The sequence below is a fragment of the Coffea arabica genome, chromosome 10e (assembly GCF_036785885.1).
Source record: "Coffea arabica cultivar ET-39 chromosome 10e, Coffea Arabica ET-39 HiFi, whole genome shotgun sequence".
Classification (NCBI taxonomy): domain Eukaryota; kingdom Viridiplantae; phylum Streptophyta; class Magnoliopsida; order Gentianales; family Rubiaceae; genus Coffea; species Coffea arabica.
In genome coordinates, this window is record NC_092328.1 from 924,622 (window position 1) to 950,393 (window position 25,772).

General features: G+C 37.7%; 5 protein-coding genes across 7 annotated transcripts; all 5 read left to right on the forward strand.

The window, feature by feature from the left end:
- The first annotated feature begins 698 nt into the window (after positions 1-698).
- Positions 699-2,926, forward strand: LOC113711047 (uncharacterized). The gene is made up of 4 exons (XM_027234187.2): positions 699-1,116; positions 1,432-1,534; positions 2,266-2,427; positions 2,565-2,926. Exons 1-4 carry the CDS (start codon positions 845-847, stop codon positions 2,709-2,711), a joined length of 684 nt encoding a protein of 227 aa, XP_027089988.1. The 5' UTR covers positions 699-844; the 3' UTR covers positions 2,712-2,926.
- A 1,483-nt stretch (positions 2,927-4,409) lies between these two features.
- On the forward strand, positions 4,410-8,385 carry LOC113712875 (uncharacterized). Its single transcript, XM_027236487.2, has 9 exons — positions 4,410-4,548; positions 4,886-5,011; positions 5,870-5,950; positions 6,048-6,136; positions 6,289-6,363; positions 6,504-6,565; positions 6,650-6,718; positions 7,099-7,287; positions 8,040-8,385. The coding sequence occupies exons 2-9, from the start codon at positions 4,889-4,891 to the stop codon at positions 8,126-8,128; spliced, it is 777 nt and encodes a 258-aa protein (XP_027092288.1). The 5' UTR covers positions 4,410-4,548; positions 4,886-4,888; the 3' UTR covers positions 8,129-8,385.
- A 5,690-nt stretch (positions 8,386-14,075) lies between these two features.
- On the forward strand, positions 14,076-16,937 carry LOC113711151 (monooxygenase 2-like). The gene is made up of 6 exons (XM_027234333.2): positions 14,076-14,253; positions 14,401-14,547; positions 14,655-14,720; positions 15,144-15,309; positions 15,496-15,727; positions 15,906-16,937. Exons 1-6 carry the CDS (start codon positions 14,180-14,182, stop codon positions 16,463-16,465), a joined length of 1,245 nt encoding a protein of 414 aa, XP_027090134.1. The 5' UTR covers positions 14,076-14,179; the 3' UTR covers positions 16,466-16,937.
- A 2,986-nt stretch (positions 16,938-19,923) lies between these two features.
- LOC113712954 (expansin-A11) lies at positions 19,924-21,619 on the forward strand. Of its 2 annotated transcripts, XM_072067850.1 has the most exons (4): positions 19,924-19,941; positions 20,060-20,225; positions 20,314-20,635; positions 20,734-21,619. In XM_072067850.1, the coding sequence occupies exons 2-4, from the start codon at positions 20,078-20,080 to the stop codon at positions 21,041-21,043; spliced, it is 780 nt and encodes a 259-aa protein (XP_071923951.1). In that variant the 5' UTR covers positions 19,924-19,941; positions 20,060-20,077; the 3' UTR covers positions 21,044-21,619. The 2 variants fall into 2 exon arrangements, with proteins under 2 accessions (XP_071923951.1, XP_027092411.1); XM_027236610.2 differs by lacking the exon at positions 19,924-19,941 and having other exon boundaries at positions 19,996-20,225.
- A 150-nt stretch (positions 21,620-21,769) lies between these two features.
- LOC140015380 (peroxidase 64-like) lies at positions 21,770-25,190 on the forward strand. 2 transcript variants are annotated; one of them, XM_072067848.1, is made up of 6 exons: positions 21,770-22,940; positions 23,025-23,253; positions 23,460-23,602; positions 23,707-23,895; positions 24,192-24,354; positions 24,556-25,190. In XM_072067848.1, the coding sequence occupies exons 2-6, from the start codon at positions 23,166-23,168 to the stop codon at positions 24,954-24,956; spliced, it is 984 nt and encodes a 327-aa protein (XP_071923949.1). In that variant the 5' UTR covers positions 21,770-22,940; positions 23,025-23,165; the 3' UTR covers positions 24,957-25,190. The 2 variants fall into 2 exon arrangements, with proteins under 2 accessions (XP_071923949.1, XP_071923950.1); XM_072067849.1 differs by having other exon boundaries at positions 21,770-23,602.
- Positions 25,191-25,772: the final 582 nt, after the last annotated feature.

Consider the following 25,772-nt stretch of genomic DNA (forward strand, 5'->3'; position numbering starts at 1 on the left):
AAATAGGCAATTTTTAAAAAAAAATTTTTGCTGCAGTTCCCGTTATTTATTTTGGACACGCTACTCTTTTTTTTATTTTTTTCAGTAACGATACATTTGTATAACCTACTCTATCCTAATTTAAGGGAGAGGGGGAGTCAGGAATTAGTGGGTATACGAATTTAACTAGATCAAGAGAGTATTATGATATATAATTTTTTGATTTTTTTCTCTGCAAGCGAGGTTTGAACCCTCACTTACAGCTCAAGGAGAACTTAAATCCCTCCCTGGTATCAACCGGGCCAATGGTTGGACACATTACTTTTCGCTGTGGCATTTGTCAAGGGCCACGCCATCATGTGGAATAAAATGCTTATCTAATCTTGACCCAAACGAAAGAACCAATCAGAAACAACAAAGGAATCCACTGGGAAAAGGAATTTGGTGCTGATGCCAAACTTTAATCAAACCCAACATGCTCGCCGGGAAAACATAAGAGAGGGTGGACGATGGGTATGGGATGCATCGCGACGGACTGACTTCTGGCTAAATTAAGTTAATCCTTTGATTTGTAAAAGGATACCGCCAAGTAGGTAGAGGCAGCAAGTCTGGCATTGCAAAATCTTTCGCAATAATTCTAGCGTCTTGGACCGTGGCACTCTCTTCTACTTTGCGTTTAAGCCCTCGCGAACCCGCACCAAGATTCTCAGCTTTCTTCGCCTTTGTCGCTACTCTCTCGTCTCTACCGCTACTCTTATGCCACTATAAATTCCTTTACGCCTCCTCCAGCGATCCAAAGGCTGCCCAAAGACCAAAAAGGTGCACTACAGAGTCTACTTCTGAGTCGTAGACTTTGGAGTCAAACATGCAGCTTCAAAACCACTTGATTTTCAAGCCTCCGTTTCTGCTGTTTTGTTTCTTGATTTATATTGGCTGCGCTAAGGCTCAGGTTTCAATCCCACCAAAGCCTGATGGTTTCTGGTACCACAATCGAGCCCCCAATCCTGACTCTGTTGTGATCGAGGCGTTTTTTGACCCACTGTGCCCAGATAGCAGGGACTCATGGAAACCTCTCAAAGAAGCCATCCAGAATTACGGCTCTAGCATTGCTCTGGTTGTTCACACCTTCCCTTTACCGTATGTTCAAATTCTTTTTTTGCTTTTTTTTTTCCTCCAACATCTTTCAGATTTATTCCCGATTTTACCTCTGGAAGGTTGTTGTATCGCATCTGGGACAATCAAAAGAACTGTAGTCATTGATTTTTACCTTCATGTACCCCTGCAATAGTTCTTGTCAAATCTATGGCCCTACAAGTTGCCTTTTTCCTTGTGATCAATCCTTGTTTGGTCACGGGTTGTTGGCTCTTCCCAATCTCGTATTAGTAGTAATAATAATTAGAAAGCACCGAATATTGATTCATGAGCTCAGAAATTTCCTTTTGAACATCGCAGCTACCATGACAATGCATTTCTAGCTTCCCGTGCCTTGCATATCGTTGATAAGTTGAATGTTTCAGTAACATACCATTTGCTGGAGGCATTCTTTGGGCAGCAGGTGAGGGTGCTTTTAGCTTTAGAAATAAATAAATATTATCTTGTTGTGCACAACAGATAGAGTCAAACTGCTCAGCAATTTTCTTCAGAAGCTATGGTTTTTTTTGTGCTTGCTTACTAACTTCAACCGTGTTAGACGACCAAATTCTGATCTGGTTTAAATTCCTACTGATGTCTGCATTTCACGAATTACACTTATAACCAGTTTGTTTTGAGTTTCTTTGTTATCATTTCTCTTTCCACGGTTCTGATCTTCAACAATCTTTTGAAGATTTAGAAGCATTTGTTTTCTGTTAACAGTGTACAAATATGTGCAGTTGATATGTCTGTCAATTATATTATATAGTATTATACTTACGAGTATATGCTAGTACTTGCATGTTTACCTTAATTACACGCCGTGATTTGGCCCTTCAAACTTTGCTTCCACTTAATGTGATCTTAAATTGGTCTCTTAAGGGAGCTTGGTGGTTCAATTGTTCAATCACAGCAATTTGCGGTGCATGACTCTGACTCTGCACATTCATACGCAAAAGACATCAAGATTTCATGCGTGCATATTTCACTACCCGTAATGGCAATAGCCAAGAAATCTTTTCATTATAGATTTAAGGCCGATTCTGAATATATTGATGATTCCTCGCACCAATACTGGAATGAACATCTGGAGTAGGCTAGTCGGTTTGTGGTTGCTTCATGTCGACGCGTTTACATTTCCTGGCTTATGAACAGGAGAAGTTTTACGGCAGAGCGACGTCCAACTTAACCAGAGCATTTGTGCAAGAGGAAATCGCAAGGTTTGTAGTTGACACAGTTGGGAGGTCGTATTCTCCTGCAATTTTTGGTGGCTTTAGGGATGTTAACTCTGATCAAGCAACAAGAATTTCCTTCAAGGTAAGGAAAAGAGTACTCAGAACGCGAGAGAATATGCATACAGCCGGAGCACAATTCTCCTGAAGTGTCTCATTCTTTGCCCTGACCTTCCATTTGGCATTTGCACACTAATTTTGCTGGCTTCCCTTGCTATGCAGTATGGTGGCTTACGAGGAGTTTACGGCACGCCTACTTTCTTCGTAAATGGATTTCCCTTGCCTGATGCTGGTTCGGCTCTGGACAACAATGGATGGCTGCGCATTCTTGATCCGCTCGTTAATAAGCAGGGTAGCCACAGAGGATGAGCTACTCTGGAAGCTAGGGCAGATAAGATTGTAAAGCTCTGAATTTAGAGCTGAACTTTTGTTTATTGATGGAAGTCTCTGATTCGCTGTGCTGTATGTATATGGCCAATAAAAAGTAAAAACTGCAGTTGCAGTATTAACTAACGTTTTGTAATGGTCAGAGGGAAGATACCCCATTCATTCTCCAAAAGTCAATCAAGGTTCCCGCTTTTTTATTTCTCTTTAGCATCCGCTTGATATGACGGAAACGTTGTATATTTACCCACCTTTCCCTTGGTATCTTCCATTGATTTTATCATGACATTGAAATTCGAGACCAAAGATATGCTTCGACGCCAATTTTGGGAGGAAAGCTATCAAAACGAAACAAAGCTATTGCTTTTCTAATCAATTTGCTTAAATCGTGTAAAACAATTACCTTGTTTGGATTACAATAATTTTTTTTCAAAAGAATTTTACATTTTTCGTGATCGTTACAGTGTATTTTTGACAAAAGTTTCAGTAAATAGCACCCCGACGGTCACAATAGCATGAACCTTTCCACATTTTTTTTTGCAAACGAAAGGCTTTTTTTATTTTTTTTGTTTTTTTAAGGGAAAACAGAGTCCCGAATACTTGGCTGATTGTAGGGGCACTTGGAGTGCTGGAGCATAAAGCAACAACAACTTTACCTGAAGTATAGGAACACTACTACCATCTCATTATTATTATTAATTATTATAGTAATCTATCCAAGGAAGAAGAAGCATGACAAGTGGTACGGTGACGTGATTATACCTTTCGATCTTTCAATCATTTGGGCAAAACTTTATCCGCTTCCGCAGGTCATCCCTGGTTCAGTGTACATTATAATTGACGGAACAAACAAAATTAAACGCTAAACAGACAACGGATGGTCCTGCTCTGGATGACGTTATCATCTCCATTATATGCAAACTGCAACCGGACTACCCGTTATCATCCATCCCTGATTCATTCAGCTAGATTTATTTTGAGGAATATCCGAGATTTATTTATTTCACTATAAAAAAAATGAGTAACGAAATTTAAACAACGCTATAGGGCGTTCCTTGCCATCTGAAGCTAATTTCTTTTTATTCTCTTTTCGATGGATTGCAGTTAAAGATAAAATCAAGTTCAAATAAATAGTCTCGAGACTCGAAATCTATGACTTAGACTGAGTGCGTAGAACGACGTGTTTTTTTTTTTTTCAAATTATCTGAGGAATATTTAATAATTTTGACTCAAAAAAATTTTATTTTTAGTAATCATTAAGACTTTTGCTACATTAGCTATTCTACACCAAAGCCTCTAACAGTTTTGAATTCATCTAAAGGCACTTTTCTTCTGTCCGTTGGCGGTGGACGTCTTTTGATAATTTGAGTAATAAAAATTCTCCCTTTATAAAATTAAAATTTGAATCGTGGCAATTGCATTTGCCTTGTTCTAGGGGTCTTGCTTTGGATAAGAATATGTGAATAGCCTCGCTTCCGCCGTCTAATGTAAGGAGGGGCCAAGCTCGCTACTTTCTGTACACCAAAATTTCTATTTCTTACAATAAATAGAAAAATAAAATACTAATAATAAAAAAAAAACCTAACCAGCCTTATGAACGAACACAAGGATAAGAAAAAAGGTGACTGGTTGGACCGGTTCCACCAAAATTAGGGCAGCTCTCCTAACCAGCGCTATATAAATCTTCAAATCCAGAGCGAAGAAGTCAGGGCGTAAAGGCAGAATCGAAGCCAGAGAAGAGGGCTCAGTTCGTGGAGCAAAAGCACTATAGTCCTATCTTATCCCCTTCCCTTTTATTCAACAATTCACTCCCCCAAATAAGGTACCTTACTACTTTTTTTTTTTTTTTTTTTTTAAATCAGATCTTATGTTGTTTGTAATAATAATAATAATATTATCTCAGATTTGCATTCTCTCGTTCCACCAAACCCTAGCGTCACGAACGCCAGCCCTTGTTATTCATTTGTTATGTTATATTTCTTTTAGCTGAAGGTTTTTTCCCGCGAGGTTCTTTATTTTTTTCCCATTAATTGCATTGGAATAGAATGTTTTTTCTTTCGTTTACAGATATTTAACATATGTTTTTGTTTCTTTGTAGCTTTAATGAGTTTTTATTTTTATTTTTAAATATATGTTGGTTGTTTTGTTTGTGGTGGTAGGGCATGGATCGGTATAGAAAGGTGGAGAAGCCAAAGGCGGAGACGCCAATTGACGAGAATGAGATTCGCATAACAAGTCAGGGCAGGATGCGGAGCTACATCACTTATGCCATGAGTCTGCTTCAGGTTGATATTTCTGTTTATGAATTTTTTGTTTGATTTGGTTGTATAAATAGTTTTTACCTTTTTCATGATTAACCGTTGAAATTTTATCTGAATTGGTGTTTTCGTCGAGTGGCGAACGTGTTCTTTTAACCTTTTTTTTTTTTTTTAATTTCTAGTAATTGGATCTCTTGTTCATGAGAATAGCAATTTTAGAATTTTGAAAGGTAGCAATTTTGAACAAAGATAATTTTATTGGAGTAGGAGGATAAAAAGCGCATTGATTTTGGGTATACTGTTGCTGTGGGTAATTGAATACCCTTTCTAGTATTGTTGCATAATGCATCTGTTTGTAAGTATTTGCTTGTGAGATCTGTAAATGTGTATCCTCTATACATTTGTGTTTGTAGTTTTTAGGTGCAACTCTCTTCTTTGTTTAATCTCTTCGAATTGTATTTGGTTGTTGATTTGTGTGGAATACTTTCCCTTCAGCTGAAGCAAAATTGTCTACGGTTTTTGTATGGCAATGCTGATAGGCCTTTCTTTTGTTCTAGTGGTCAGTATACTAGGTTCGTGTCATGTCTGTCAACGGTCAATTGTCACATTAATTATGAAATACCTGGTAGAGGGTGGTAGAATGTGGTTTCTGTTATCTCCAGTTCAATTCTTCATCAAGAAAATAATCTAATGAACATTTCTTCTGTTGGATAAGTTATCAATACAAGGGACTTTTGGCGAAAAAAAACTTTTTTTGTGGTTGTAAATATCAACAGAGTTGTGCTTAAAGTTGATTTTGCATCTTGTTATGACCTGCATAGTAGAGTTTATCCAATTGAATTCATCTGAGTCACCTGGTTGATCGATTAATGCAACGTTATGTAGGAAAAAGGCTCTGAGGAAATTGTGTTCAAGGCAATGGGTAGAGCCATCAACAAGACTGTGACAATTGTGGAGTTGATTAAGGTCTTGCTAGTTTATGCTTCTCTTAGTTTTTTTCTTTCACCTTTTAGTATTTTATATCTCACAGTATATGGATGCGGTTTTGTTATTTGTGCTGCAGAGGAGAATTGTTGGTCTTCACCAAATCACTTCAATTACCTCGACAGATATAAATGATACATGGGAGCCTCTAGAGGAAGGCCTTCTTCCGTAAGAACCTTTTCCTACTTATTTTGGATGAGAAATTGGCGTGTAGAGACTTGAATGATAAGAACATAATTTGTAAATCTTCTGCTTAACAAATTGCCTGGAATGATTTTAAAGTCCCTATTAGTGATAAGGGTTTTTTTTGGTGGTTCTAGTCTACAAACTACAAGGCATGTTTCAATGATCACGATTACTCTCTCAAAAAAAGAGCTGGATACATCATCGCTGGGGTGAGTTAGTTTAGTTCTTTTTGTTTAATTTGCACTGTTGCATCTGCCTACATCATTATGACTGGCTGCGAAACTTTGACGTATGAACAGTGTTAAATATAAAAAAAATTGTATCGACTGTTTATTGCTCTGTGTTGTAGTTACCAACCACCAATACCAGCTGACCAAGTCAAGGTCTCTACGGATATAGAGTATGATGGAGGTAGGCTCTTAGTTTAAGTATCAGATTTTGTCTTTTTCACTTGTTGGGCATAACTTTCAATTTTAACTTGGGCTGGTCATGCAGAGGGGTCACCTAATGGTCGAGGAAGAGGCCGTGGCGGCAGAGGGAGGGGAAGGTTCAGAGGCATTTCTGGTATAATCACATTATTTATGTTGTGCTTGACAAAATGCAGTTCAAAGGATTTCTAAATTCAAGTTATATGAGTGTAGATTCAGCATGGAGTATCCAATTGTGTCAAAAAATTACTCAAATTAAGTAACTCGATACACCTAACTGAATATCGAGTGGCAATTCTAAATTTTTCAAAAACCATTTCTTTAAAGACTCTAGTGGATCGAAATTCATCGCCTTTGTTAAGTCCCATTATAGGCTCTTTGAATTTTTTCTTTTCTTTAATTTTTGTAAAAAGTCAAAAACAAAAATCATTTTTCAAATTTTTATGTTTATTTTCAAAATCGTGTCAGAGTGCTGATACTTCACATTGCTGAGATAGTGGTGATTTTTAATTTCAGGGAATGGTTTTGTGTCAGCCGAGTATGAAGATGGAGGCTGGGATCATAATCGTGGTTATGGAAGGGGTAGGGGTCGGGGCAGAGGTCGTAACTTCCGTGGCCGTGGAAGAGGAGGGTATAATGGCCCCCTGGTGGATACGCTAGAAGATACTGGAGGCTACAATCAAGAAGCACCTCCTCAGGGTCGAGGTACACAACTGTTTTTGGTACCTGAGAGTGTGTGTTCCTCGGGGAATTTCTGGCACCTTTTTGGTTTTAATCTGTTTAATTATCAGAGCAGCCTAACCTCTATTGGTTTATGCATGTTTGGTGACATTAAATAACCTGAAATGTTGCTTGAATGTGATATCAAAGTTGATTGTCTTTGCACGCTGTTTTGGTATCTAGATTCTGATCTAAAAATTGCCTACATATATAGTTGTACCATCCCTAAACCCCCCCCCCCCCCCCCCCAAAAACAAACCACAAAAAAAAGGGAAAAAAAGAAAGCTCCTAAACCCCCCCAATGTTTTGTTAGATTTCTTTCTTTGTGCTCATTTTGAAAACCGCTATTGCTGGACTAATAACTGAGATTTCCTGAGAAAACATTGTTACCTTCAAGTATATAGAAACTCTCACCCGGCATTCCTTTCTTCTACTTTACGTTGGGGGAGGTGTAGATTTACTGTGTGATATCTTGCATTGGATAAAACTTAATTGCTATTTTGTGAAAATACTGGATAGAATCGGAATCAATTAATTTATTAGGCATAAAGGAAATCCTTGTATACCCTGGCGTTTCAATACATTGACAAATTCATTTGGTGGGATGTCTTGCTTTTGACTTTCCATCCCCGATTTTCAACCTTTCTAAGTTACCTGTTCTAATGGACCAGCTTGCAAATATTTGCTAATTGTATTTCCACCTCTGTCATTGTGACATTGGTGGTTCTGTGTTGCAGGTCGCGGCCGTGGAAGAGGGGGAGCTCGTGGGAGGGGCCGTGGAATCAAATCTAATGGACCAGTCCATGTGGCTGCTGGAGGTGCTTAATTGGTGGAGATAAGGGTGCATTATGGAGATTATGTTTTCTGCACTTATGGATGCCTGCTCCAACTCTATGTCTTGCTTTTTCAAATTCATTTCTAGTATTAACATTAGGATTTGATCTGTAAGTTTAGTCTAATTTAGAAGATTGTGACTGCCATAAAGTGGTAAAGCCTTTTTGTTTTCTTTTCTCCTTATAGTAGATTAGGTGCTTTATTAAATGTAACTTGCTTAGTGAGCAGCACATTCTTTGATTGTTATTACGATGAAAGTGTTCCCCCCCCCCCCCCCCCCCTTTTCTCTCTTATTTTAAGACTTGCGATCTTTTCCGGTGCTAGTAATCAGTGCTAATCTGGTTCGTACTAGAGAGAGAGTAATGAATGGTACTCGGGTCTGTTGGACCTTCTATTAGGTGTTGTATCTACTCGATTGGTAGATTGATTTCATGATTTTTCCCGCGCGAGTAAACAAAGCAAATATCTTCCCAAACACAATTTTGCTGATTAAAATTTTTTTTAAAAAAAAAAGGAAAGGAAGATAGGTTCTCTCGTATTTTATTTTTAATTTTTGAAATTCTATTTTATTACAAGCAGGGTTCTCGAAAAAGAGGAAAACTTATGAGCGCCTCCTGCTGCACCTAAAATTCAAAAAGAAAGGAAGATAGCATATGCCTTTTTTTTGTTATATTTGAAATTCTACCTTATTGCACGGAGGGATCTTGGGAAGCAAAAAATCTAGCATATGTCTTTTTTGTAAAAAGCTTTTTGAAATTCTATTTTATTACAAGAAGGGATCTGGGAAACAAAAATCCTATACTACTACGAGGGGGAATGCCTCTTATCCTATACTATTGCGTGGGGGAATGCCTGCTGGTGCGCTTGTTTGTGAACTTGTCAAGTTGCTCCAATCACAGGGGAGAAGCCATAGAGCCCAAATCGCTCCGCCGTCCATTCGTTTCTAGCATTTGTCACACTAGATAGGTTTAGATGGTGTGACATTTAAATCAACGCTTTTAGTAATAGTTTAATCCGCTGTAAAATGAAGAAAAATGAGGATGAAGAAAGTTGTTTTGGATTTTTCAAGAACGCCTTAGGCTGGCGTATTCAAATTTCAGTGAAAGATGCGGCTGGTGCATGGCCTTGCTGGGGAAATGAAAGGTCTAGGATTTAGAAAAATGGGGGCCCTATGCCGATCCATCCAGGGGCTGGGGACGGCGGCGGATGTGCACTCTGACATCGCTCCAATTTATCCTCGTGTAGGAAATGGAAATACTTAATTATTATCGGTAAAAAATGTTTGCTCCGGTACCAGTATTCATTTTAAACAGGAGGGCTACAACAAAAATGCATTTTCCGAAGAGTCTGCTGCTAATCGAGCTGCTGGACATCGACCAGGTGAGATGCGTAAACGCATCTTCTTGAGAGGTGTCTTGCAAGAAACATAAATGAATTAGAGGTAAGAGTCTCCCGTCGAAAAAGGATTCTTTCTACTATCGACAAAAACGATTTTCTATTTTTTAGGTTTTTTTTTTTTCCCTTACTGGTTAAGTGGCAACGTAGGGCGCTATTCAATGAAAAAAAAAAAAAAAAAAAACAGAGTTTAGGAGAGTGGTAAAGGTACAAGGGGAACAGTCTTACTCGGGATACTTCAACAAAATGGTGTAGTAGTTTCTAGACAACACAATAAACATTCACATGTGGTATTAAATGGAACATTCACAGACTAGAAACCGGGAGCTCTGTCCTTAGTCCCCTGAACTCCAACATCTCAGTTTAATTGAGTCAAATTGGAAAAGTTCTGCTCCCTCCGTCCCGTTTTGTTAGTCTTGATTTTTTTTTTTTTACACAGATTAAGAAAGTGTAATTAATTTAGTTGGAAACATAAATTTAGATTAATAATTTCCTAAAATACCCTTATGCTAATCACGAAGAATGCCAATTAATATCAGTTACAGCTAATGGGTTAATATTGGAAAAGTTCAATGTATTCAATGTAGTGGGTTAGTATTTAATAACAATGTATTAATAACAAAATGTTTAATAAGGGTATTTTAGACATTTTGAAAGATTACTACATTTCTTAATGGGAAAGTGGACTACAATTTGGGACAGACGAAAAAGGAAAACAAGACTATCAAAGTGGGACGGAGGGAGTATTTTTTTTTCCGGAGGAAAAGTTTCTATTTGGTCCTTTGAAATACTCTGAAAGTATCAATTTGGTCCCTAACAAAAAATCTCAATTTAAATTAAAGACTTCAGTTTAGTCATATATAGTGAGAAGATTTTTTGATTTAGTCTTCCAAATATATAATGTTAAAAAATATAGAATAAATCTTATATACATGTCAGTATAAATTAACTTTAGATACATGTTATAGCAAGTTTACTATTTTATCACAATAATTTTATTTTTAATAAACCACTTCTAAAAATAAACCTAATATATTTCACGAATAATTCTGCAAAAGATTTGTTCTTCTCTTATAATCTCCTACCTTGGGCGTCCACATCTTCTATTTGACTTTTGCATTATCCAAACTACCAATAGATCTCAACCATCATTGTTTCATAATTAAAACAAGGATAAAAGATTTTTTTATCAATATGGAGGAACTGATGTAAACTAATTAAATTCTTGGGAACATTTTTTGGATCTAGGGAGGCATTAAATCATGAATCATGTAGGGAAAAGGATACTAATCATGTCTTGCGTAAATGTGTCCACGCCCAAGATGTTTGGATGGAACTCAATTCCAACTATTATCTGTCCACTTTACACATTCCTTTTCATATCTGGATTAGGGAAGGATGTAAAATCTCCACACCCTGCCCTTTCTACAATATTCCTTGGGGCACACTCTTTGCATTTACTTGCTCCACCATTTGGAAATCCAGGAATAAAAAGATATTTGAGCCCAACAGATCACAACCTCCACCAACCAAAACCAGCATTAAGTTGGCTATTGAGTTCTACTCCCTTGGCCCAAATTCTGGCCATCCCTCTCGCAGAAAATCCCAAATTCTTATCAGATGGATTCCCCCAATCCTTCATTGGTTCAAGCCCAACTCAGACGGATCAGCCTTAGGAAATCCAGGTCCAGCGGGAGCTGGAGGTGTAATCAAAGACGCCTCTAGATGTTGGATTAAAGGATACTGCAGAAACTTAGGCTCTACAAACAGCATGCTGGCGGAATGTTGGGGTATTCGAGATGGACTAGAACTAGCCCTTTCCTTAAAAATTTCTCAACTTGAAGTTGACTGCGAAGCTATTGTTACTTTGTTAAAAGCTGTTACCAATCCTAATCACATTTTGAACTCTATCATTTCGAATTGCAGATTCCTCCTTTCGTAGCTGCGGCATGTTAAGATATCCCACATATACCGGGAGGCAAATAGATGCGCGGATGCACTCGCAAGAATGGGAGGCAGATTACAATCCAACTTTGTAACTTTTGCTAATTGTCCTCAAAAACTCGCTTTTGTCTATGATGAGGACTTGAAAGGGATCTGTTTTCCCTGCACTATCTCTTTTGCAATGTAATAGACAGGGCGAAACTCTGTTGTTTATTAATGTTTAATCCCTATTTTCACCACAAAAAAAAAATGTAGGGAAAAGAAACTTTCTCTTCGAACTATGGAAAGATGTACATTTTTGTAATTAGATGTAGAGAGAGAAAAATTTGGAGAGTTACAAAGGCATGAATTTTGAGATTTAAATTGGGACCAGTGATTTTCACTTCAATTCACCATGCAATATAAGTGGGAACAAATTGCAGAAAGTGCAAAAGTAAATACATTTAGAAAGTAAAAGCATGAAAACAAAGGCAATGGATGGATAGACTTGTAGGTTTTTCTCAATATTTTTTTTCTCCCAAATTTTCTTACGAAAGTAAGATTTTTTCGATAAATAAATCTAAATTCACAGTAACTTCAAAAGCGATAACTTTTGAAGTCTTGGAGGGACTTATCCTACAGTACGTTTTTCTCAGTATTGATTCTGCAGTTTCATGAGTTTGGATAATGACACGCTGCATTTTCGTGACTGACATGACATCATTCACTTCGTTCTCCATCGTGTCAGCGTTTTACCACCAAAATGCTCAAGGCTGCCATACCATACTGTATAGGTAACCCTTTACTCTTCTGACACCCGAAGGGAAGGTAAGCAACTCAAGTCAAGGTGCTTCCTTGCGTTCTCTCTCCGAGATGGCGGCTGAGCTGCGGCATGCAAGTTCAATTTGCATTTGGCCGCTCCAGTTTCTACCTTCCTCTTCCTGTCAAAGCTCTTGAATTATTTCCGGGTAAATGTTTACGTACTTGGTGATGTCACCCTGCAGTCGATTTTTTCCATGTCCCATCCTGTCTTCTAATTCAATCATTAAATAGTTTCTCAGCCCTGCATGTATATATTCCTGTGCTATATAAGAATGAGTTTAAGGTTTGAATTTCAACCGCAAAGATAGGGTTTTTTTTGAAAATATGAGAGTGTTTGAAGTGCAATTAGAGTATTGAATATGAATCATTATAACTAATTTAGTTTTGTTGTAATTACTTGGATGTCCTTTTAAACATTTGAAACTAGGGGTAAGTTTGATATGTGACATTGTTTGATATCCGATTAAACATTGGATACAACTGAATTCAGCTTATGTTTTAGTGAAATTACATAAAAGTTCTTCTAATCATTTAATTGTATTAACATCTAAGTCTTTTAATTTCTTAAAGCCTTTCTCATCAGTTATTTACAAAGTTATGATATATAGATGTTAAGACACAATTAATGTTAATTAGTAGAGAAGTTTGGTTTCTTGGCCGTTATCATAGATGCTAATTCGGATGTTGTTACATTAATTACTTTTCTTCCCTATTTTGCAATACCTTTTTCAATAGATATGTTTTCTTTAACCAATTTACTTTTTGGTTATAAAAAATCTGTAATATTGCAAGTTGTATGTGCAATAATTTTTTAGTATTTTAATTCAATTGCCCATGTTAGACAAGCTTGGTAAGGAAGAGACCACATTTGTTAATTGTTATTTATAGTTTAAAATAAGTTTATCATCATAAATTTTTTCATTTATAGATTACATCTACTTCTTTTGTTGTTTTAACTATTAGTTAGGATAATTTTCAAATCGTTTGCTACTTCATTGACTATTCCATTTAGACAATTTTTCACTTCATCTGATTTGCCAATATGTTTAACTATCTACTTAAAGTTATTTGGCTACAAATCTAAAGCATGTACCTCATTACTTTTAATTGTTTTTCTTAAATTGAGTAGATTAAGATGCTTTAGTACTTTTTTGAGATAATTATTCCTCTAAATTAGCATGTTAGTTGTTGTATATCTTTGCAACTAACACAAAACTGATATTTCATGATTGTAATCCCTATCGAGAAGGAGATGCTTTGCTATATGGCTATATGTCCTAAATCATACAATAAATTATAATTAATTGGTTGCTCAATGTGAAGGCCTCGTGATGATATATGTCCTTAAAATCAATATAAATTCAAGAATTTGGCTTGCAAGAACCGAAATTCTACTATCAATGATTTCTTCAAGTATGCTAATTATTCAAATCTCACTTATATGACAAGATAATGTGGTGGATTGCCCTTATAGCAAGATCAAATTCAAATTAAATAACAAATTTTAATATCCCTAAAGTGCATGAGCAGATATAAATAGTTCTTTTATTATACTAGGTTAAATGCAAAGTAGTTGATCGTATCTTATAATTATGTTTTATTGCATATTATATTTTTTAACTCAATATGTAACTTATAATTTTTTTAATTTAATATCACGTAATAAAATTATCATACTTCAATTCTTATACTAGAAAATGTCAAATAATAATTATTAACCTTCTTTAATTATAGGCACTAAACTCCCACGCGTTGTGTGGGCTTTTCCCCCTAGATATATATATATAACGCCAGTCTACCTGATTCGTCCGACATCCTTCCTCACCCTTGCCACATTTCATCATTCGCAATCGCTAAGCTTTTTGGTTTTTCTTTTCTTGGTTAAGCTTTTCTTCAACCTGAAATGGAGATAGATGAGGATATTGTGATAGTTGGTGCTGGGATTTCCGGCCTCGCTGCATCTTTAGGCCTGCTCAGGTAACAACACTCTCTCACTGTTTGTTAACGTCTCACAAGTTATAGAAATTATCAATTCTGATGCAATCATAGCATAGAGTGGCTGGTTCTACAGCAGAACTTCCTTTGAATTTCTTTTTGTTTTTGTTTTTCTATACCTTGCTTCAGGTATGGACTGCACAGCTTAGTTTTGGAATCATCAGAGAGTTTGAGATCGACAGGATTTGCTCTTACTCTGTGGACCAACGCGTGGAGGTCACTGGACGCTCTGGGTGTTGGAGATCACCTTAGACAGTGTTCTCTGCCATTCCGTGGGTGAGATAATCATTGCTTGTATTGTTGGACTTCTTTGGCTGCCTTACATGATTAATTTTCGGAATCAATCACAAAATTCAAGACCCGCATGTTAATTATAATCTCAGGTTTCAAACAGCTGATGTAAATACAGGCCTGCCAACCGAAGAGCTTATACTTCAAGAAAGTACATAGTGAGTTATCCTTGAACAACATTGAAACTTCTTTGTAATGCATGTTTATGCAAGTAGAGTAAGATAGCGCCACTTCATTTTGAACTATGGCAGTTATTTTTTAGTTGTTACTGGTGTAATAGTAAGCTAAAATTAATGGAAAAGTTCATAGGTCACATACTATTTTTGCTAAACATAAACCTAATTCCAGCCTTATCTGCGATGGTTTATTGTATCCAAGCCCAGTAATGTTTGGCAATGGCTTGAAATTTATGTTTCTCAAGTCAATTTCAGTCAAATTTGGACAGTTTGAAACTTTTTTTTTTTTTTATTACTCAGTTATGTCGTGATGGTGCACGAACTCAGACAAAAAATTTGATCCCTTGATTTTCCTTTCAAAAGGTATAATTTAGTTGTCTAAGGATGCTTTATGCCTTGATGCAGTGGAAATTATGAAGCCCGATGTGTCAGAAGAAAAGACTTACTAGAAACCTTAGCAAAAGAGCTGCCGGAAGGAACTATCAGGTATTCTTCCAAGGTTGTTTCAATTGAGAAATCAGGACATTTAAAGTTGGTGCACCTGGCTGATGGCTGTGTGATCCGGGCTAAGGTAAATGTCATGTTACTCGCACGGAGGGAGCATTCTGCCTTTGCACCTCATCAAAATAGATGTCTAAGCTGGTGGCGTATTTGATTTTTGTCACCTGATAGTGATATTTTTTAAATGTTAAGCTATCTTCAGAGTCATCAAAAGATTTTCTGGATATTATGATCTAAACAATGCTTCTGCTTTTAGGTCTTGATTGGCTGCGATGGAGTCAATTCAGTTGTGGCAAAGTGCTTAGGTTTTAAGAAACCGATCGGAGTTGGGCGATCAGCAATTAGGGGATATGTAGAGTTTCCGGCTGCCCATGGTTTTAAGCCACAGCTCTATATGTATTTTGGAGGTGGTGTTCGCTTTGGATTTGCTCCCTGTGATGACAAAAGCATATATTGGTTTTGCACTTTTAAACCATCCACTGCAACTGGTAAGCAACTCTGGCATCCTAAAAACCTGTAACACCACCTATTTAAACATCATGCAATGTCAGCCTAATTTTTCTTAAATGTGCTAGATTTATAAGGACTTTGCAGGTTCTGCATCTCCCATCTACTTCATGATAGCTCCATTATGGTTTTTGCTTACGTTTTGAAATTTAATGGCAGGGTATGAAAATATGTCAGACAATCCTGTTCTATTAAAGGAATTTGTATTAAGCAAGACAGCCAACGTTCGAAAGGAAGTGTCTGGCTTTGTCGAAAGAACTCAGCTCGAATCAATCTCCTGTGCTGAGCTAAAAATGAGACTACCATGGGATATTTTGATAAGGGACTTTGCAAAAAGCAGCATTTGTTTGGTTGGCGATGCGCTTCATCCGATGACCCCAGATCTTGGACAGGGTGGTTCTTCAGCATTGGAAGACTGTAGTATCCTTGCCAGGTGCATCGGAGAATCTTTTCCAAGGATGATGAGTAGAAAATTTGAAGAGAAAAGAGATGGCGTCGACGTTAAAATTGCAGCATTCAACAAGGGCCTAGAGAACTATGCGAAAGAGAGGAGATGGAGAAGCTTTAGTCTCATATCTACTGCCTATATGGTTGGCTTGATTCAAGAGAGTGAGAACAAGTTGGTTCGCTTCTTCAGAGATAGGTTCTTCTCAAAATATACTGGTGCCACTGTGTTGAGGATGGCTGATTTTGATTGTGGAAAACTTAATATCCCTTGAGATGGAGCCGAAGTGCATTCATCTGCCTCGAAAAATAAACATAATCTTGTATTAATTTATTTGTAATTAAGTTGGTAAAGGCCTTCTAGCTGTTAGGATCAGGGGCTTCTCCAGTTAAAATTTTGTCCAATTCTGTCCAGTTGTGAAATTATATGATATTTAGTGTAAAATGTTACAATTTTGGTGTAAATGTGAATCATGTCAACTCGTACGACTAATTCACAGCTACATCAAAATTATAAGATTTTGTACTGGACATTGTAACAATTACAACAACTAGATTGAACTGGACAGAATCAAGTGGAAAGGCCCCAATCCCTGGCTGTTATGTCTTCTCCATTTGTTTTCCGTGTGTACTGTAGATGCAGTCTTCCATCAGGAAATAAGAAATATTTCCTCTGCCTCTTACAATCAGTTCTTCTTTAGTGGATTTCGCTCCAGCACAATGAATACATATTGGTTTTCTAGTCAATTTTCTTTCTGGTGCATGGTGGAGTTGGTGTTCTGCAAAATTATGTTAGTCTGCTCTCCCGTCTCTATGTTTTGCTACGGACATCGGATTCATTCATTGCTAGTACTAAGTACTAACCCCAGGATTTTATGTGAAACTGTATAGTCTGATTTAGAATATTGGAAGCTTTTTTTTTTTTTTTTTTTGGTCTCTTTCCTCCTCGGAGCAGCTTAGGTGCTTCATGACATGTAACTTGGTTTAGAGATCAGATCTTCATCTTCATTCCTCAAATGTACAGTTGATGTTGGGGAAGGTGGGGGTTGGGTTGGGGGAGGGGGCCGGGGGCCTTTGTGGAATTGGATTCGGTAGGGGGCTGGGTTAGCTGATCCTTCCTCCTGCTTGACACTTGGGCCTTCTTCTGGGCATAGGATTTTGGCTCTGGAAGATGATTTTGGGGGTAAAAAATCTGTTATTTTCTGAAATGTAATTATTTAATCAGGAGATAATTAACACACCATAAATTTCCTTTCTGCACCTTGGGTTGGTTCGTAGTGTAAATTATGTAATTGTATTTTGGAAGAATAATATGCTAACGCTTGCTTACAGAGCAAATTTCAACTTCATTTTACTATTATATTAACAGAAGTGTAAACGTAGAATGATAATTTTCCAAAACAACAAATGATGACACAAGAACCTTGGCTCCTTGGAGGAGAGATGGATTGGGTGATTCAAGGGAATGGAGTGTAAGTGAGAGGTTTCAAATTTGATTACTTTTAAAACGGATATCTATCGTGTTGTTTGAGGGTTTAAGGGGATATTTAAAGGAAAAGAAGTAAAACTCTCCTAACATAAATTCCAAAAATTTCTGTCCATTTCTTCTGGACTTGTATGAGAACCTATTTCTTTTCTTCTCTCTTCATTTCCCACCGCACAAACGAACTGATAATGGAATCTTTTAACTCTCCCTCTCTCTCTCTCTCTCTCAAACACATTTAGATCTCTTCCTATTAGGTCAGTTTTATGAGTACTTGATAACAAAGCTAACATTGTTGACCTAAAAACAAGAAGAAAATCGTACAAACATACAGTACCTAAGTGGGGGAAATAAACAAATATAAGTATATATATTATTAACTTTGTACGAATTGCTTTCACTTTTCTATACTCTCCGCCCCAGGACCCATTTTCCCAACTCAAACCCGAGAATAAGGTCAAAGCACTCTCTAAAAAATTCATCTGCTACATGCATTTCTTCCTAAAAATACCTTTGTAATTAATTAGTTAGTCAACTTACAAGGCAAGAGTTGTTGTTTTTTTTTTTCTTTTTCTTTGGTTTAGCTTCTCTTAATATTTAGCACTCCCCATGCATTTAAATCGTAATCTGTTTCCGTCAGATTCTTTATCAATAAAATTCCTTCAAAAGCTTGGCTTGGCACTAAGGGCAGCGAAAATTTTCCCCATCTAGGAATACAAAATTATGGAGTGAAGCTCAAACCATAATGATAAATGCGGTGGTGGTTCTTTCAAGCATTCTACAACTTCCTCGTAATCAGTTTAATAATCCAATAATGATTGACATTCATGTTTCTTCAAGGTTAGGTTATTAGGTGGTCATTAATCCATGCATTGCTGTTCTTCGTTGGTAGTCGATCAATGGCAATGCTTTTCATAGAAAGGGGGAAAAAATTTAATTTCGTAGTCAATGCTAATTAGTTTTAATTTTTTATTGCTTTAAAACGATATTCGTTCAACTAGAATTTCGTAGTCGATGCTCAATATTTTACAGTGTTGTATGTAATTCAGAGGGCGAAGTTAAATTGTCACGATTAGTTACCTTATGGTTATGGAGGGAGTATTTGTAGTTTCTTTGCAGGAATGGCATCCCATCCAATGTCTAAGAACCATCCAATCAAATAATTGACTTTTCCTTCTCAAATTGGTAAAAGTTCCTTAGCAACAAGATGGGACTCTTAACATTTTATGTTTCTTTTTTTTTTGCCAATATGGTCAATAAGTTGAGTAATTTTTTTCTTTTTCATTTTTTTTGGTGGGGTTTTTTTTGGGTGGGGGTGTTGGTAAGGGGTAGTAGTTAGAATCGCATGAAATAATGCCTGCACGGCAAAATAATTCACTTTCTGCCCCTACAGAGCTCATAGATGGGGATAAACGAGAAAGTCCTAACACAAACTTTTATAATTTCCGGCCAAACACCCCATATCTCATCTCAATGATTAAGGTATCTATCAATCATGAACCAAAAATTCTTGGAATCAGTAGTCTTCCCCTTGTCATCTTCATGGCCAATCACATATCATTTCTGAACCAGCCAAAAAAAAAAGGAAAAAAGAGCGAACTTATAGATCTTGAATGACAGTTTCCAAAAGATGAATGAGCCCAGAATCAGTAACAACTACATTTGAACGGGGAATGTGGATTGGGGAGGTAGATTCCATCAACAGCATATTGGTAAGATATAAATATACATGTGGATCGTTGATGATACAGACGAATTCCCCCCACCACCCTAAGCATCTGGATAAACAAGTAATAAGGCCTCAGGAGTTAATGTCAAAGACATGTGCATCACACATGAGAACGCTGGGAACTTTATCATGTAAGGTCAAACGAATCCCATGTGAGGTTGCATCAGACCATTTTCAGCAAAAAAAATTCCGTCATACTATTAAGGCATTGAATATGTTGGGTTCATTTCCCTCGCTCTGTTCCTATGGCTACTGACCTATATAGATACAAGTTAAAATAGAATATGAAAATGAAGCAATTTGGGGGGGGGGGGGGGGGGGGGGGGGGTTGGATTGTGGATTTTGATCCATTCACGGCTCTTCTGTTGGGAGAAGCATGTGGGTGTGGACGGACTTGAGAGAGCAGAACATGGGAATTATTGAATGAGGTGCAGAAATTCTTCAGACTTTGCCTCGCGTATTATATAAAGAAAGAAAGAAAGAAAAATACAAAATGGGATTGAATCAATTTGCAGCTGTAAATCTAAATCCCATGTGAGGTTGTTGCATTAGAGGTTTCTGTCCTATTTAAACCCACATCTAACTCCCCGCTCTAGCCATTAAATACTTGTCATTCTTGAATATCTTACCCCAATCTTCTTCCTTCTTCTCTTGTAGTTGTAAGGTGTGATCAACATGGAAAAAGTGGGATGCTGTGCAACTCTGGCATTGGCTTTCGTCTTAGCTTGCCTTTTCGCCAATAATGCCAATGCCTTCACAGCTTCGGGATGGATGAGTGCTCATGCAACATTTTATGGAGGTAGCGACGCTTCTGGTACAATGGGTAAGTTACGAAGCAATCTCTTCTCTTATTTTGTACCGACCGAGTTACACTTGACATTTTCTAACTGGGAACACTGGCTCGGGTGCAGGGGGTGCTTGCGGATACGGTAACTTGTATTCCGCTGGTTATGGGACTAGGACTGCAGCATTGAGCACTGCATTGTTCAACGACGGGGCATCCTGCGGCCAATGCTACAAGATTATCTGCGATTACAACGCAGATCCACGGTGGTGCAGGAAAGGTGTATCTATCACCGTCACGGCAACCAACTTCTGCCCTCCTAATTATGATCTTCCAAGCGACAACGGAGGCTGGTGCAACCCTCCCCGGCCGCACTTCGACATGGCTCAACCCGCTTGGGAAAAGATCGGTATCTACAGAGGTGGAATCGTTCCTGTGCTGTACCAAAGGTCGGAATCTCTTCTTTCATGATTCATTTTTTTTCCTTGTCCTTGTCCTTGTGGAGTGTGGGGTACTCAAAGAAAATGTAACGTTTTGTGTGACGCAGAGTTCCCTGCAACAAACATGGCGGAGTTAGATTTACCATCAACGGAAGGGATTATTTTGAACTCGTCTTGATATCGAACGTCGGTGGACCTGGATCGGTAGCATCAGTTCAAATCAAAGGCACCAGAACCAGTTGGATGGCAATGTCTAGGAACTGGGGTGCCAATTGGCAGTCCAACGTCTATCTCAATGGCCAAGCCTTATCCTTCAGAGTAACTACGTCTGATGGTCAGACCAAGGTGTTTCCAAACATCGTCCCATCAAATTGGAACTTCGGCCAAACGTTTTCCAGCCCGTTACAATTTTACTAAGCCTGGAACCCCCTCCCCTATCTTTCACCTCTCTTTCCCCCCCCCCCCCCCCCCCCCCCCCCCCACAAAAAAAAAAAGAGAAAGAGAGAGGGGGGGCTATACGAAAGAGTTCTGGGTTTTTTCTTTTCTTTTATATATATATATATATATATATATAGATATATTTTTGGAGGTTTTCGGTAGGCAGGGGCGTGCTTACTATTTGACTGAAGCAGCCCGCCAATTTTTTTTTTTCACGCAAATACAACCACGCCATTAACAGCATTGAGCTGAGGAGGAGGAGGAAATTGAAGTTTTTTTTTTTGGGTTTGATCATTGATGGGAAGAAAACCCATGAGATGAACTCGACAAAAAATGGCTAGTATATATATCCTACGTGTATGTATGTACCTAGACCTAGTCAAAGTCGCTTTAGTATTTCCTACTCCATTGGTTGGGGACTGAAGGTACTTGCCAAGTTACTAAAACACAAAAAGTTGATAAAAGGAGGTTGTACTGAACCTTTTACTTTTTTCTTTGATTGATGATATGCTTTGTCATATGAACACTTAATAAAATACTATATACTTTCTTCCATTCGCACTTCAATTTATTATTATTCACTTCAAGTTTTAAGTTTTTTGGTGTCGGTCAACCAAGTTCTTGTGTTCTGCTGAACTGATCTAAGTTGCCTAAATTGGTGTAGCAGTGGGTGTTAATAAAATTTTCCACTCCAACATAAGTTGGAAGTGCAAAAATGATGATAAAATAGAAATATTAATTTGAATATGGTGGGGGAGGAACATGCAAAAAAAGATGGGAGGATTAAACACGTCGACATTGAAATGTGCTTAATTTTATGCGAAATATCCCAACAAATCAAGAGCATAAATTGGCAAATTGTCTACTACTGGAATTACTTTTCTTTCCTCCTCTTCTGCTTAGCCCCAAATATGAATTAATTGGATTTTAAAGGGAAAGATTAAGTTGTTTAGTCGGAAAATAATAATGGGATCACTCCGAGAGGGCGTTATTTCAAATATTATTTGAAATAATTATTATAATTTTTTTTTTTAAATGATACGATGATATTTGTACAAGCACTAAAACGTGCTGGCTGTCCTATGTCGGTGGCTCCGTCTTCTGTAAGAAAATGCTGGGCTGGTGTCAGCTTTGTCCAACAGATTCCGCTGTAGCGTTCCAGTAGAAAGTTATGAGTTGGACCGGCCCAGGTTTCCCCCGAAACGTATGTCCATCATCATTACCGGTTTCCAGCAGGAGCCTTCTTAATTCTGCAAACCTTACTGACGAAAACAATTTAGTGCTATATTTTACCAACACCGGTTGATCTGAGTGGCAAGGCATTCGGTTTCTCTAAAGCAAAGTTTCGGGTTGGAGTGAATGGGGAGACAGTAGTGTTAGCTGAGAGCTTGCTCTCTTATGGGGTTCGTTCAACCTGACTCCACCTGGGATTAGTTACTTGGGGCCTAAATTAAAGCAGTGACTAGCAGATCGAAGGATATATTCTGAAAGTAGGTAGTGCTAGTAGAATTCACTAACCTTTTGCATTTGATACGTCTTCAGGAATTATTTTATACTAATGTTTAGTATATCAAGCCAGCATTTACAGGGTTTGTCACAACGAATTTTTCCTGTTGAAGAAGCTTTCGTTGCATCGAACATATGCAGCAGCCAGTCAAATTGGACATGTTAAGATACCTCCAAGAAGCTCGACTGCTTCATCAGATGCATATGGATATGATGATCACCGTTGGGATGAAAATAGTATATATTTACCGGAAAGAAGTAAAGTTAGGGCTCCGGCTACCAAGAAAAGGAAGTAAAGCAATTAAGATTTGCGAAACTCACCTTTATTTGTTCAACCTAATCCACCAAAGGGGACTTAATCTTCAAGTTGGTACTGTCTTTCTCTGGTTAGGAGTCAGAACTAAAAGGAGAAACTTTTACTACTATAAACTAATATGTACTACTCCAAATGCAGTACACCGTGCGCGAAGCTTTCTCGCAGATTTGGAATTGCATTCGTTGTTTTATTCGCGGGGGAAAAACAGAAGAAAAGAGAAAATGTGTACGCAGAGATGGAAAATGCTCGGGAGTTGACGTACAAGATTAAAAATTTTGCATGGGGCTTTGCGTTCATGTGGGAATATTTCTTCAGCAACTCTATCAAACATCCAGTGGTTCTAGCTCACCAAACTTGCCACTTAACGGTCTTATTCTATATCCACCAACAAACCTTTATTCAAATTCCTTCAATTCTTATTTCAATCTCTCCTCTTCGATCGCCTACAAATACAACCTACCATAACTTCAGCAAACCAAATAAGACTATCTACAATGGCAGGATTATTAAGGCTTAGAATGCTTCCGCTAGTTTTTGTTGTGGTATTATCTTGGGTGCTTTCTCCGTTTGCAGCTGCACTGAGCTCAGATTACTATGATCACACATGCCCGAAGGCCGAGTCAATCATCACCAAAGTAGTGAAGAAAGCCATGATGAATGACAAGACGGTCCCAGCTGCCCTGCTTCGGATGCACTTCCATGACTGCTTTATTAGAGTAATCTCGTCTTAATCGTGTTACTTTCATTTTCCTTACTGCTGATTTTGTCATGTCTACAACAATATTCATAGAATTTTGCTTATTCATCTTTGCTTTTGAAGGGATGTGATGGTTCTGTGCTGCTAAATTCGACTGCCATGAACGCGGCTGAAAAAGACGGACCTCCAAATATTTCACTGCACGCATTCTATGTCATTGACCTTGCTAAAAAAGAAGTAGAATCCCAGTGCCCTGGTGTGGTCTCTTGTGCTGACATACTGGCCTTGGCTGCTAGAGATGCAGCTGCACTAGTGAGTGCCACCGACTTACTAACTGCTTGTGTAGCTTGATTCTTGACAGCATTTCTTTAGAGAATAGATTAGTAGCTGTTTCACAAACATATGATAGCTTAAAAAAAAAAACAAAAAAGAATTGTAATAATATAATTCAGATACAACTTCTTCCTTAATCCTACCTGTTGAGTGTTGAGTATAACTAAATGACAAGTTGATGGGCCGTAATGTTTAGTTGTAACTTGTTCACATTTACATATTCTGTATGTTGATGTGGTGCATTGATTACACTCTCATTTGCTTAAATGTCGTAGTCCGGAGGGCCTTCTTGGAATGTGCCTAAAGGAAGGAAAGATGGCAGAATTTCGAAGGCCAGTGAAACTCGACAACTGCCTGCTCCTACCTTTAACCTATCTCAATTGCAGCAAAGTTTCTTTCAGAGAGGCCTAGCACTGGAAGATTTAGTGGCCCTTTCAGGTTAATTAATCCCGAATTAATTTTTCCTGTTTGTCCTCTTCATTAATTAAGATCACTGGCAACTTCCCTTGCAGTTACAGGAACACTAACACACACAAAATTAGCCTACCCATTAATTCTCAAAGTCCTGATCCAACCGTGGATGCATGCTTGCCCGCAATTCTCAAATCATGACTCTACTTGAAAAAACATATTTGACAGGAGGCCACACCCTAGGTTTTTCTCATTGCTCATCCTTCCAGAACAGGATCCACAACTTTGACACCGCTCACGATGTAGATCCCTCCTTGCAACCATCATTTGCAGCCAGGTTGAGGAATGTCTGCCCCATGCACAACAAGGTCAGGAGTGCGGGTGCCACCCTGGATTCCTCGGTAACCGCGTTCGACAACATATATTTCAAGTTACTCGTTCTAGGCAAGAGTATTTTCTCTTCAGATGAAGCCTTATTGACAGCTACAACTACAAAAACATTGGTCTCAAAGTTCGCTAACTCCCAGGAAGAGTTTTATACAGCCTTTGTCAAGTCTATGATCAAGATGAGTAGCATAAGCAGTGGAGGTGGACAAGAGATTAGGTTGAATTGTAGAGTTGTTAATTAGGTACTTTCTTCAACGCCGACTCATCATGTCAGCAAATCTTTGACTCGCCGTTTTAGTTTGTTTTCCCGGGGGTGGGTTCTGTAAATTTTATATTGATCTGTCTCCGAAGAAAGGTACAAGAAGAGCATATGTGTAACCGAGGCCAGTCTGTGTTCGTAGGCTTCATTCTTATTCCAATGTTCCCGATTGTTTCACAATATAAATTAAGAAAGCCTAATTGGCTAATTGTTTCCACTTCTATTGTTGAATTCTAGTACACTAGTACTACTAAATAATAAATAGGATTAACCGTTCTATCTGTTTATCGTCCAAATCTCGAGCGGGCCAGGAATAATTTAGGTGGAAAATTCTATCTTCGCCTTTTATTCCTATATCTATAATTGTAATCCAATAAACTTTTGCCCCGTTATTTAATAATTTAAATTTTTTAAATCATTTAAGAGTTGATATCTCTTTTTACGTATCTAACGATAAATTGATACTCATGAGTATCATATCCAAAAGAATTCTCCAATTTAGGTAACACTTTAAATGTGAAATAAAATAGTTTATATATACGCGGCTTCAATAAATTTTTTATTTTTTATAAGAAGCATTGTGATGAAATTCATTATGAATCTATACTAACTAGTACATCAAATATGGCATGGATAGATACTGAGGATTGTTAATACAGCACATCCAAAAAATTTAATAAATATAAAATAACATTGAACCCTGAAATGTCTTCCATTCAAAATGGCTTCAATATGTTAATAATTGATTTGGGTAAGTAAATAATTCAATGTAAATAACTTAGTCCTTCTTTCATCTAAT